This window comes from Lissotriton vulgaris, chromosome 2_1 (genome assembly GCF_964263255.1).
Source record: "Lissotriton vulgaris chromosome 2_1, aLisVul1.2, whole genome shotgun sequence".
In the NCBI taxonomy this organism is placed as follows: Eukaryota; Metazoa; Chordata; class Amphibia; order Caudata; family Salamandridae; genus Lissotriton; species Lissotriton vulgaris.
In genome coordinates, this window is record NC_141687.1 from 1,315,351,318 (window position 1) to 1,315,365,482 (window position 14,165).

Sequence of the window (14,165 nt, forward strand, 5' to 3'; positions counted from 1 at the left end):
AGTTTTAAAATTAACGGATGCGGAAATAATTACATATTTTCAGTGATTACCTAATGGAATTGTACAACTTCAATTTCGCTATTGCAACCCAAGATCTATTAGTTATAAGACTGAAATACTGTTCATTTCAGCTCAGCAGAGAGCATCTAAAGTTTATATATGGAAATTAAATATCATCTACAGATCGTTCTATTCCCGTGTGATTTAATTAAGAATGAGCTTAACAGAGACTACTTGTTCCTTTATTTTGCAACAGATAATTTTATTCAAAAGACCAAGCAAAGGTATAACAATCCTCGCTCCCTGTCAACAAAAATCAATCTTGCTGATATGCAGACTGAAATTAAGCTGAGACCCCCTTATCAAATCTCCATGGGTGAACTCGGACCTGCAAATGGATTTTCACATAAAAGTGCTGCAGAATATAAAGGTATTAGTATTGCGTTTTTTTTTTTTAATTAAACCGGCAGCCATTTTGTTTATGTACTTTTACTGGAAGTTGTTAATGTATTGTAGCGCATTTGACACGATTTCAGAATAGAAAATAAACTCTAACGATAATAGTTCAATATTAATTTGCATACGGAGACGTGCTGTCTGCATAAACAACCTGTTTACGTTTCAACAAACGAAACTAAAAATAAAACACAACTTGGAGCATCTCTCCTTCAGTCTTTCCTAATTACTTTGACATCCTCTTCCCCCTCTTGGGCTGGCCAGATTCAAAACCTTCCAGTGATGTGTTATTGTTGCCTTGTGCATGGTAGATGATGTAGGTGACAGTGTGACAAAGGAGTATGAAATCAAAACAGCAATTATCATGAGCCCTCAGATACACTCTTCTTAACACTTTCCGGGCTAGCTCCAGGCTTCTTCCACTTGAAGAAAACCTATTAGGAGTCACACCGTCCAATTTTTAATGTAATGAAAAAGCTTGGGTGAGTACAATTGTTTTTTTTTTCGTTTGCAAAACCTATCTCTCTCAGTCCTACTTCTGCGGTCGGTTCCTGCCCACGACAATGGATTCAAACTTGCAGGTTTCGCAGGAGTTCGATTTGTTTGCCCGATCCCCATTGTGCCCTCATCTGGTAGCTCAACCATCAAGGTGGAATTTTATAATAATTTTTTTCAAAATCATTTCCACTCTCACGGGACCCTAACCCAGCACATTATGGTGATCTTTTGTCTAGGGATCACTTGACAGTCCGTCAGATAAGCCAAATGTAAACGTAAGTTGAACCTGATACTGGGCACAGTACACCGGCCTTCAGAAGAGCCTCCTCGTTTTAGGAATGTGGCTGGCATATTTTAGGTTAAGGGGCATCTCTGAATATTTGCTTAGGAGCTGTACCCAGTAACGGTCGGCAACTTTTAAATATTGTGGGTTGCGGTGCCCAAAACACTCACCATACCGATTTGCTGGAGGGTCCGGTTGCCATCTCTCTCTTCTTGCGGCGCTCTCCTAAGTAACTAGGGCGGAAAGGGAAGGACTTCCTCCCTTGTACAACCCATAAGCAACCAAACCTTGGTTGGAGCAGGCTAACCCGGGGCTCATTTCAAGGCTCAGGGCCAGCGGCTGCAATCTTTCTTTTTCTTAGCCCTGCGATGTCCAGCTCTGAGGTGCGCATGTCCGATTGGCCGGCTCTATACAGCCCCCAATCTGTCATGCGCACTAGCAGGGGCTGAAGTAATAGTGCAATTGCACTAATCGGCCCTGCCCTCGCGCTCTAACAGTGCAAGGCTGCAGCACATAATAAAATGGTATTTATTAGCATTTTATTATTATGTGTGCCTGCTGTGCTCGCATCAGACGGGGCTACACTCCTCCGCCATAACGGAGAAGCCACCGCTCTTAGTAGTCAGCAACATGCAGATGAACTATGGGGGGTGACTAAGCTCTTGCTCGTCATGCTAGGTACAAAGAGAGCAATCATTGAACGGAAAAGTTAAACTGAAAGAGTCAACATAACTCTGGTACAACCAGCGGCTGCTCCTCCATTATGGCATAGGAGCCTGCCCCTCCTGCTGCGAGTGCAGCAGGCACACACATTAATAAAATGGTAATAAATACCATTTTATTATGTGTCGCAGGCTCGCGCTGTTACAGAGTGAGGGCTGTGCTGATTAGTGCAATTGCAATATTACTTCAGCCCCGACCAGGGCACATGTTAGATTGGCCGGCTGCCTAGAGTCATCCAATCTGACATGCGCACTTCAGAGCTAGCAATCCCAGATCTGAGAAACAGCTGAGGGATTGCAACCGCAAGCCCCAAGGCTTAAAATGAGCGCTGGGTTAGCCTGCTGATTGACGGGTTGCGGGTTGTACAAGGGAGGAGTCACAGAGGGAGCGCCAGGAGAATAGAGAGACAGCAACCAAACCCTCCAGCAAAAGATGTATATGGTATGTTTTTTGGGCATCGGGCCCCACCATATATCAGTGGTGTCGGCTGCTATTGACTACAAATGGTTGCAGAAAGCATTTGTCCTCGGTCAGTCACGTATATAGCTTGATAAATATGCAATCTGGTGCAAACCATAGCATGTTTTCCAATTAAATAGGATTCCTGGTTTGCCCAGGTTACAGTGCCCCTCTCAGGATCCATCGTAAGTCTACTTAAACATTGTGAGAGCTCCAGCCCTGGGTAAAATTGGAGTGGGCCAAGAATTGGGAAGGGGACTAGGGCTTAAGCGATTGTGGAAGCAGCCATCATGTCAATGACGTCTCCTTTATTCCTTTCGGACAGAAAAGCAGCAGCCTCCCCATCCTTCAATACTGTTGAATAGTCTCCCCAAAGACACGGCGTAAGTGCTTGTTTGGTATGACATACAACGTGTACGTGCATTTGTGTTTGAGATGGACGAATTCTGAGTTGTTCCAGTTTTACAGCTGTTAGTTAGAGGGGTGGGCACGATGGTATTCCTGTCTGCTGCCTAAACATAATTGAAAACGCGGAGAACATTGTCTCTGTAATCTGCATGACGTTTCTTCTGACAAATTAACAATAAAGTAATAATTAATAGCTTCACATATCATATGCTTAAACTCCTTTTAGAAAACGGAGTTGGCATTCTTCCTTCACCAAGCAGAGGGGGGTTTGAGGGTACCCCGTTGTTAATAGCAGATGAAGCATAGCATGGTCGAAAATACATATTGGCTCAATTTATGGGGAGAAGGTTCTTTCTCCCAAATGGTTGAACCCCATGGTGAAGTCAAGTTTCTTGTGAATTGTGCTTGTTGGTTAGAAAGGTACATGCTTGTGAGGAAAGTCAATCTAAACATATTTACTTTGTTGGTGATTTAGAGGAAGCCTATAAATGCTTCGCAAGACTTTTCAGAATCTATTTAAGGGATAGTGTATAATTTGGGTAAAATTGCCATACATTAAAAGTGACAGACAGCCGGAGTCAATTATAGGGATGTTCTGAAAATGGGGTTGTCGGCTATGGATCATAGAGGCTGAGAGCTTAAAGCTACAGGCCATCCTAATCTACAGCATTCTATTATCACATGGCACCTTCTTGATAATTCGAATGATCTTCGTTCTTTTAATCAGGTCCTGAAAATCCATAGTTCGAAAGAAAGCTGTTTTCAGTAAGTTTGCCTCAGCCTTGTTATACAAGATATAGTGACATGTTTTTTATACTCGGCTGTGAGGTCTCAGGCTGAGTTGGGTTCTTGGTGTGAAGAAGCAGATGCTAGCAAAATATACTCTGGATAAGGAGGTAGAGGGACGGAGATTGGACGTGAAAATATACCAACACTGCAGGGCTGTAGTGATGTTGCCTAAATATACCGTAGCCAGGAGCATAAGCAGGCAGACAACCTCTCCTAGAGGAGCCACCCCAGCCATTTACTTTTTGAATCTTAAAAGTGACCCACCACCGCGCTACGTTTTTTTTCTTTTTGGGAAAATAAATTCATGCTCAACAGTTGAACATATTGTATGGGGGTGGAACATGCCAAAATTGCGACGTAGTCAAATCAAACATTGAAAGCGATTTTACACATAATTGGCTTGAGGGGTGGCTGCAGTTTTTGGTGCCAAGGACAGCCGTCACCCAGAGACCCTACCTCAGTCTTCCAGAAATGCTCGGAAATCAGAGACCCAGGAAATCCATAGAATTTTGGCTTCCTTGGATCACACTTCTCTTTTAACCGTTATATCCTGTGGAGGGGGGGATCCTCAGACCTTGTGTCAGAGGAGAAAGAAGCCTACTTATCCATCCAAAGAGAATCATTAGAAACAGGAGAGGCGCTCCATTCCACCAGAGCTTCGTCTGCCTGCACTTTAACTATGTTTTAAGGTGAATTTCGGAGCTCTTTTAAACATACATTGAGATGTTTTAACAAAGCCACCCATATATACTTCTGTTTTTTCTGTGACTATGTCTGTGTGTAAGTAGATGTGAATATATGCGTATGTGTCTATAAAAAAATATATACATCTTTCTGTTTCTAACAACACCAAAAACAATTAGCAACTTGTAAACCAGTAAACAGTGCTCTCTGATTAGACTGTTTGTTATCAGTTGAAATGTTACCTCTGCCCTTTCATGAATTCCAGAATCTGGAACGTACATCTGTTCTGTTATGTATAACCGTGTCGGTAAGACTGTTCTGTTTTTTCCTCTTAACTGAACAAGACTCTAGAACACTAGTGCCTTTTTAAAGGTTTTTTCAAGTGTTTTTTGTCTTGACTCGACATACTAGGACATTTTCCTGTTTTTTCAAAGCTTTTTTTCAATGAATATGCACCTTTTCCTTATATGTATATAGATATGTGTGTTTTCACCCTGTGTGTCACTTAGATCATTCAGCATGCATGTTCTTTGTACCCAGTGTCCATACTGTGATCGAAAATGTCTACAGACTAACATGACTTGATCTAGAATCTACCAGAACCGAAGGAAGAAGCATATATCAGGAAATGTCATGCTGAAGGGCCAGGGACAGTGACTGGGATCTTCACAGATCTTTGCTTGGTGAGTTTAGAAAGCACAGATCTCCTGCTTCGATGGGATCATTTTCATCAGAGGAGCAATGGGTCACCTTCAAGGACTGCTTCATCGTTGAGAGGGACTCCTTTGGCATCAGTGTCAACATCACTCTCCAGGCCATTGAGTCACTAATTGTTGCAAATTAACAAGCTGAAATCCCCTTCACTGGACCTCCGAGTCATTTGCTGTTGAGTGTCTACTTATACTGGAATCAAAAGAGCACCTCAGACCTCTCCATCAGACGCTGCTGTAGCCACCCCAAAGGCGGCACAACCCACATTTTAACTTGCCTGTCACGCAAATCGCACAGCCAGGTGACCCACTGCATCCTTCTCCCAACAAGCCTGGCACCCAGGGTGCTCTATTCCTCCCCCTGAGCCAGTTAGAACCAGTTCCCCAGATGCTTCTAAAAGCTTCTGGCACTGTCTGGGAGGTGGGGTGAGGGGCGTATAAGTAGGGGGGCTATGCCACCTTGTGCTCAGTCAGAGTGTGGACTTGAGAGAGAGAGAAGGGGACCTGCTGCTAGGAGGTGCCGCCACATGGGCCTGTGTGCTGGCCCCTGAGCCCTTCTGCACCCCTCCACTCTCCACAGGGCCAGTGAGAGCCCACTGCTGGAGTTCAGGCTGCTGTACAGGAGGAGTGCCACGTTACAGAGGAGGATGGTTTCTAGGACCTGCCGCCCTGTCCTGATGAGTGCCCACTGACTGCTGACCTGTCCCAGTAATTCTTGCTGCTCTCTTGCCTAGCGCCTCGTGAGCGCTTCCCCTGGGCCCTGACTGCTGGCAAGCGCCTGGAGAAGAAGAGCGCTTTACCTGACTGCCAAGGAGCACCTTTGACTGTGCCCAGAAGGAGGTGAGGAGCGTGACCTGTTGTCCCTGAGCCTGCTGGAGGGACCTAGCGCCTTGTGAGTGCTACATTTGGTGGGCACTACAGTCCAGTGGCTGTCTCCTGCCCTAGCGCCTTGGGAGCGCCATGCTCAAAGTGCCTATGAAGAGGAGCTGTGTAGCCTCTAAGTGCCGCTTGCCAGGACTGAAAAGAATTGCCACCTGTTAATAGCGCGGGCCTATCTAATTTTTAGACTGAAAGTGTCTGCTGCCCTCCGGCTAGTGCTGTGTCCCTGAAGCGCTGCATTGGAGGTCCTTGCCACCTGAAGCGAGCACTGCCCCGCGAGAATCCGTGTGCCTGCCGCTGCTGTGCTGGGGCCCCCCTGCTGTGCCCCCCGTGCTGAGGGGCACTGGCTGCTCAAGATCACCACCGCTGCCTGGGTACCTGAGAGAAAGTGCTGTGACCCTAATCACTGCTGCAGCCCTGGAGACGTGCGGGAGGCTGCGCGGGCTTTGCCGCGCTGCGACATGAAGATCGCCGCCGCCGTGGCCCCCGAAGCCTGGGGAGATCCGTCACGGTAGTAGGAAAGGCTGCGCTGGGTCGGTGGCGCGAAGAGGATCCTCACAGCTGCCTAGTCTGACAGCGGACAGCTGCATCGTAGGCGCTGTATGGTGTTCTCGAGCCCCAGAGAGGGGCTCCAACGTGACCCACGCCTCCTTGCCTGATCGGCGGAACCCAGCTGCACCGCGGGTAGCATCAGCTGCGACGAGTGGGCAACTGTGCTTTTAGTGCCCCTAAAAAGGGGCTTCATCTTGACGAATATATGATTTTTCCACGATTACTAGTTCCACGCATGGCATTACCACGCAAATTTTAGTTAGCAAGTGGCTTTACCACGCTGGAATTTTCAACGAAGGATTATTCCACGCGTAGAAACGTCCATTAAGCCTAAATGTCTCTGTAATTAACATAATGAAACTGATCGGCAAAAAAGTATTTCTAGAGTATGTAGTAACTGCTTTTCAACACAATCGATCGTTTTTTTCAACATTTAAAAACTACAAATTACCTTAGATTTATTTATTCTTTTATTTTACTGTGCGCTTAAATATATATATATTTTCTATAAAGATTATTTTCTTACCTGTCACCTTCCCGTCTTTCACCAGCAGCCCTTACTTCCATCCACCATGGAAACAAGCGTCAAACACGTCTACCAAAATTAAAAAAGGACTGCTATTTTGACGTACACGGCACGTCTTTGGGGGAGGCACTTTCCTTTTACTTCGGTGGTACTGAAGTGTGTTTTTTTAATTTAAGTAACCCGCTCCTTTGTTTATTTTTTTTGTGGGGGATACCCCCCCAGCCCCCCTCCGAGCCCCCCCAGCCCCCCTAAGCCCACGCAGAACGACTGGAAGGAATACCACGTCCCCCCCCCCCAGCCCACGCAGAACGTACTTGCGTGGTAAAGACGGTCGTGGAAGGCACCCTCGTTGTAAAGACGTTTGCGTGGTAAGTGACCCGTGGTAAACGTTATTATGTGGTAATGCCTTCGTGGTAAATGATGTTTCCCCATCTTGACCAGTGGCTTGTGAGCCTGATCCTGTACAGGCTGCCCCGTCTTCCAGCGGACAGCTGCCACGTGTTGGGGCATACATGAATTTAGAGACTCGTCGTGACTGCGCAGTGGTGCTAACCGCTATTCTGCTACATTGAGCCCAATCTGCACCGTATTGGGGGACTCCAACTTTACCAGTACTTTGTTTGGGGCTCCAAATTGCACATCACTGCTGCAGGTGGCGGACCGCTGCAGCGTCATAACTTTGGGTGCTCAGGAGGCACGGGTAGGGCCACTGCTGATTCAATACCAGGATGTCTGTATAGTGTGGTTGTATGGCCTACCCTAGGGTTAATGTTCAACGGCATGATGCGCTAGATCCATGCCAGGTTACATTTCATGTCTAGGGAGATGCATCCTGATTTTTACGCTGAGTTTAAGTACTAATGACATGCAGTGATGTTCTGTTCCATGCCTCGCTCAACCACGCGTTTATGCTAAGGGAGTTCATACCTATTTTGAGGCCACGTGCATATGTGGAGGCCTAATGAGAGCACCTAATATGATTATGCCAATCAGCCTTCTGCCCATGTCATGCCTCACTATCCATGCCTAGTACAGGATGTGCTGTTTGCCCCTACTGCTTACGTGCAGGCGAATGTGATTTATGCAAAGGTTGTGCAGTGGGCATCTGATTCATAATGTGTTCCCTTCAGGCTTGTGTATATTGTGTTCATGGGCTGGCCTGACATCTTATGCTAGACTCCTGGTTAATGCCTTATACCCCGAGAAGTTATATGCCTAAGGGGGGCCGAATACCATACCAGGATATCTGCTTTGTACGCCGATTGTTCTTTTTGCAGGGGATGCTGATGCAATGCGTAATGTGCTTTTGCGCCTAATGTTAATGCTTTATGTTTTTATTGCAGCATTGAAACTGACGGACTTACCTTTTTCATTCATCCTTTATCCCTTAGCGATGGTTCTGGTAGCGGCCCGATTGGCCCTGCCATGTAAATAATCCCCTTGTACATATTGCCCTGGCGCCAGTTGGTGCATTCTAGAGACCACTGTGGTTACATACGTGGTTACTATTGTATGTTTGATACAACACAAAAGTTATTCTTTTCACCTTATCTGCTGTGGTCTCTTTTTGTGGTGTGCCTTGTGTGTCGTCTCTGGGTACTGTGTGGATGCTTTGCACATGTCCTACGGAGTTTGGCCCGCCCGCTCTGCACCATGCTACCCCATTCCTAACAGAGACCCAGGAACAAGCAGGGCAGACTGACAACTTTAGCTGGGAGACAGCGAAAGAGAATACCTGTCAGCATTTCGAATAGTAGTTAGGATTCCGTACACTATTGAGATGGTTGTCATATTTCTCTGTGTTTTATTTTGCTTTGTATCTGGCACCAGGTTGCCGGGATTTCTTATTTTCTTTGGGTTATTTTTTTCCGGTTGTGTTATCCATACGGCTCATTGCTCTGAAATTGTATGCAACAAATTGTGGTGTCGTGACTAGGCCCCACACAATCACAGAAGGAGACCACACGTGTACTATGTTAGTGGTCAGTCAAGGGCCTGCCACACCCAGGGCCCTGGGCCTTTTATTAACTACACAGCGTGCTCTCCGTGCCTACGTCGGGCGGAGCCATTGAACACACGCTTAAGGGGGGAATATGCACAGTAACTCAATTCGTGGGCCAGGGTGGTTGCGCCCACTCCCACAACATTACAATCCTCCTTTACCCTAAGGAAAGAAAACAAACACAACAATATGGCTTCAGGTGTAAGCTTCGGTATACAGTCTTTGAGGTTTTCAAAAATGCAAAAGGAACAGTCTTACTTCTCAGGTGGTTACGGGCCAGCTTGAGACCTCTCAGCGTCTGCAACAGACCACGAAGTCCTGGTACTTCTGGGATGGCTTCGGGACCTGGGGCGCAGATTGTACCTGCTCTGGCTGCGCTCGCCCGACTGGGTGGGGGTTAGTTCTTCAGAGTCTTTAGCTTCTCTAGCTTCCGGGTGGTTCGGTGTCTCCTGTCGTTCACGCTCACTCCTGATTGGCATAGTCGGGTCTGTTTGCGGAGTCTCTTCCTCTTCGCTGGGAACATCCTCTCCTTCGGTTTCTCGTGGGCTTTGGGTCATCCTTGGGTGGTGGTCGGCTGGATCTGGAAGTTCGTTGTCCACCTGGTGCAACAACCTTTTGAAGAACGATACGTTCCTGGTGACTGTCTCGCTCCCTTTTACTGCAGTGATCATGGTGCCATTTACACCAGTGACTGTCCAGGGGTGTAACTCAAATGGGAGGCGGAACTTCCCTCCTGGGTGGCGGTCTTTCACCAATACCCGGTCGCCAACCTGGATGGGACTGTCTGCAGCTCTTCTTCGCCTGCGGTTCTTTGTTGGACCTGGATCGTTGTTCCATGGACCGGTTGTTCGGGGCCGGAGTTGAGGCCCACACAGGATGGTGAGGGAGAGTGTCCACTACTGCTCTGTTGAAACACAGGCGGCTTGGAGGGACTCCGGTGGTGCAGTGGGGGGTCAGCCTGTACTCTCGCAAGAACTGGAAGAGGGCTAATTCCAGGTTTTGGCCATCCGCCATAGCAATTTGGATAGTCTTATTCAGAGTTCTCATTAGTCTCTCAACTTCGCCGTTGGCTTGCGGCCACCTTGGGGTTATCTTCCTGTGCTTGATGCGGTGTGATTGTAGATATTCTGCTAGCTCACCGCCATTGAAAGGAGGTCCGTTGTCAGTGCGTAGTTCCCCAATGAGGCCATGGGTCGCCAGGATCTTCTCTAGCTTTGGGATCACTTCGGATGCTGCGGTGGAGGGTAGTATTTCAATTTCTGGATACCTTGAGTAGTCGTCTACCACAACAAACATATACTTCCCGCCTGGGAGGCTCCCGAAGTCTGCGCTAGCTCGGGTCCACGGGGCGGTCGGCTCTTCTTCCGTAATTACTGGTGCTGGGGGATTGGGCAGGCTGGTTGCTATGCACACTGGGCACCGTCGGATGACATCTTCGACCTTTTTGTCGAGTCCTGGGAACCAGATTTTGGTCCTGATGCGATTTTTCGACTTTACAATGCCCTGGTGAGCGCCATGGGCCAGGAGAACTGCTTGCTGGGTGAGGCTGTCGGGCAGAACAAGGCGGGGGCCTCTCACGAGGCATCCTTCAGGCGAGACGGACAGCTCGCTCTGGACTTGGTAGAGCGCTTTGAGTGTGGCCTGGGCTTCGGGAGTGCGAAACGACGCTGGGCTCTGTAGTGGTTTCCAGTTTCCTGATTGGATGGCCTGAATGGCAATTTACAGGCAGTCGTCGTCTTTGGTTGCTCGAGTCACATCTTCCAGGGAGATGGGCAGTGGCCTTGAATGCTCCACAATCATCCTCACATACTCTTCAGTGGCGTCGGCCTCTGCGGCCTCTGTTTCCGTGGCCGGGCGGGCATGCCGCGACAGATAGTCGGCGGGGTTTCTGGAGCCTGGCCGATACTCCACTGTGAACTGATATTCTTGGAGCTGGAGTACCCATTTCTCGATGCGTGGAGGAGGACGTGAGGATGACCCTTGGAACAGTGGGAGAAGTGGTTTGTGGTCTGTGACCACCACAAATGGGTGTCCGTACAGGTAGATGTGGAAGTGACGGCACCCCCATAGGATAGCGATGGCCTCTCTTTCGATCTGTGAATATCTTTGTTCTGTTGCAGTGAGAGTTCTGCTTGCATACGCGACAGGTGCCCACTCTCCGCAGGGTTGCTGTTGTGCTAAGACTGCGCCAAGGCCGGTCGGACTGGCATCCACCACCAGTTGGAATTCATACCGAGGGTCGAAGTAGGCCAGGGTTGTGTTTGCTGAGAGTGCTACTTTGGTCTTTTGGAAGGCTTCTTGTTGTTCTCTTCCGCACTCCCAGGTGGCTGTGGATCTTGTGAGGTCACGAAGAGGGCCGGTGAGATCAGACAGGTCTTTAATGAAACGTCCGCAGTATGTCACCATATCAAGGAAGCTGCGGCCGGCTCTTACTGATGTAGGGGCGGGGGCTTCATGGATGTCCTTTACTTTGTCCGGGTCCGGCCCAACGCCCTGGTCGGAGAATCTGTACCCGAAAAAGCTGATGTCCTTCCGGAGGAACTCACACTTCTCTCTGTGAAGGGTTAGACCTCTCTCCTGCAGCCTGGTGAAGACAGCCTGGAGGCGTCGGATGTGTTCATCTAGAGTCGCTGCGTGGACTAGAATGTCATCGCTCACGTTCAGTACGCTGTCTAGGCCCTGTAGGACGTTTTGAATGATGTTTTGGAAAACTTCGGCAGCACTGGATATTCCGAAGTTGAGTCTGGTGTATCTCCACAGGCCTGCGTGGGTAGAGAAAGTCGTTATCGGGCGGGAGTCCGGGTGCAGAGGAATCTGGTGGTATCCGGACCTCAAGTCCATCTTCGAAAACCACTTCGAACCCGATAGCTCACCGATGATGTCGTCAATGGTTGGCGTCAGGTGGCGTTCTCTCTTGATCGCGAGGTTCGGAATGCGCAGATCCGCACGGCATCAGGTTGTTTCGGTTTCTTGGCCACTACGCAGGGCGACACCCACGGAGTGGGCCCGCTAACTCTTTCAATGATCCCGGCTCTCTCGAGTACCCGTAGCTCTGCTTCCACTTTGGGTCGTAGGTGGAACGCTATGCGCCGGTGTCTGAGGGCTACTGGGGCGACTGAGCAGTCTATGTGAAGACGGACTGCGGGTCCTCTCAAGCAGCCGATCCCGTCGAACAGTGAGGTATGTTGTAACACCAGATGGTCGAGGCTGTGGGCTTGGACCGTGAGGGCGAAGTGGATCAGCCTTAGGTCTTGGGCGGTCCGGCAGCCGAGCAGGAACCCGGACCCTTCTTGTGACACATAGATCTTGGTGTGTACGTGGTGGGAGTCGTGTGATACTGTTGTTCGGAACACTCCGCAGAGGCGGAGGGGTCGACTGGTGCCATAGGCCTATACTTGTACTCTCGTGGGATGGAGTTCCGGTGGTTCGCTTAATGTCCGGTATACACTGGCCGCCATTAGGTTGATCGTGGCCCCGGTGTCGATCAGTGCTGCAAGTGCTTGGTCTTGCACATTTACTGTGCACATAGGTTCTGCGGATGGGGTGGCGGCTAGCGTGTTGAGCATTCACACCACGTGGACGGAAGCTGCGTCCGCTTCGTCGTCGTCCATGTCACTGTTGGTGGCAGTACCCGGCATCGGTTCTATTTGTCGTACTCTTCGGGGTGGGCCCTTGGGCTTCTTCCTTTGTGAGGATAGACACACACTTGCGAAGTGGTTGGCCTTCCCACAGGCGTTGCAGATTTTTCCATGCGCTGGGCATGTTCCGCTGTGGGGGGTTGCTCCACCGCACCACATGCAGGGGCGGTCGTGAGATGACTGAGCGGGGCTCGGCCGAGGTCTTCGGGGCTGTTTCGCGCGTGTGTCCGTGGTAGTCGTCTTGATGGCGCATACGGGTTCAACTTTGACTGCGACCGTTGGTTTTGGCTCCATATGTGCTGCTCGAGCTTTAGATAGTTCTTTAGACCGTCCAAGCGCCAGTATGTCGCGCATGGGCATGTTGTCTGTCTCTAGGACTCTTTCCCGCAATTTTGAGGAGGCGCAGCCCTGTATAAATTGAGCGCGGATTTCGTCGTCCACATCTGGAAGGGTGCATGTGCTGGCCAGCTTCTTGAGTCTCGCGTAGAAGACGTCAACAGACTCTTCTGGGAGTTGGCATGCTTGGCGGAGTAAGAATCGTTCGTAATCCGCGCTGGCGAAATGTTCAAAGTACTCGGTTATTGCGTCGCGTAGCGTGGTGTAGTTCCGGGGCGGGCCACCTTCCACCACGTCCTTCGAGATGTTGTGAATAGCTTCTCCTCCTAGATGTAGAAGCATTGCACGCCTCCGCTCAACAGCAACATCAGCTGCCACAAAGTAGTTTTCTAGGCGTTCTACCCACTTTTTCCACCGGGCGGCTTGGGAGGGAGGTGTGCCCGTGATAGTGAAGGGCTCTAGTGGAGGAACGGTAGCCATCGCCATCGTGGAAAGCGGGGGGCTTGGCAGACAAAAGGGGTCCGGTTACCAGAGGGCTAGGAGTCCAGACACGCGCTGGTGGGAGCTGTGGGAAGGTCCAGGCAGCAGTAGCAGGGCAAGGCAGCGTTGCACGCGAAATGCGTGAGAAATAGCAGGCAGGCCTCACACGAGATGCGTGGGAAACGGCAGGCGGGCCGCAGCGGTGCACGCGGGAAGCGTGAGGGATGGCTCGGGAGGCGCGCGGCAGGCCCGGCAGGCCGCGTGACGTCAGGCAGGAGGCAGGCGAGGTCTGGGACGCGGCGGAGCGGGGCTCACACCGGAGGCTGCGGGGAGGCTCACACTGGGGCGCGCAGGCCGGGAGCACGCACCTGAGGCTGAGGGCCGGTCCAGTCGGGTGACCGCTGGCTGGCAGGAGGACTGCGGCGCCGCACACTGGAAGCAGCAGCGAGGTAGGCGGCGGGCGGTAGGGCCCCTGGTTGTCGTGGCTGGGCCTCCGCACAGCAGGGCACGGAGCTAGGTGTTGGCGGGCCGGGAGGGCCTCGCAGGACGGCGGCTCCGGGGGTTGTAGGGCGGGCTGCACCGCAGGGGCCACACAGCAAGGCGGTCTGCCCAGAGTGAGTGAGGGAGGGCAGTGTACGGCACGCGGTGGGGTGGCGAGACCACCTCGTCGCCAGTGTGGTGTCGTGACTAGGCCCCACACAATCACAGAAAGAGACCACACGTGTACTATGTTAGTGGTCAG

At 50.3% G+C, this 14,165-nt stretch overlaps 1 protein-coding gene across 3 annotated transcripts in view; it reads left to right on the forward strand.

The window, feature by feature from the left end:
* Positions 1–14,165, forward strand: part of SEC22A (SEC22 homolog A, vesicle trafficking protein) — a 458,264-nt gene that overhangs the window by 210,101 nt on the left and 233,998 nt on the right. For all 3 annotated transcript variants that reach the window (XM_086957074.1, XM_086957076.1, XM_086957075.1), the window contains exon 4: positions 257–430. In XM_086957074.1, coding sequence (XP_086813200.1) covers positions 257–430 — 174 coding nt within the window. The remainder of the gene's footprint in view (positions 1–256; positions 431–14,165) is intronic.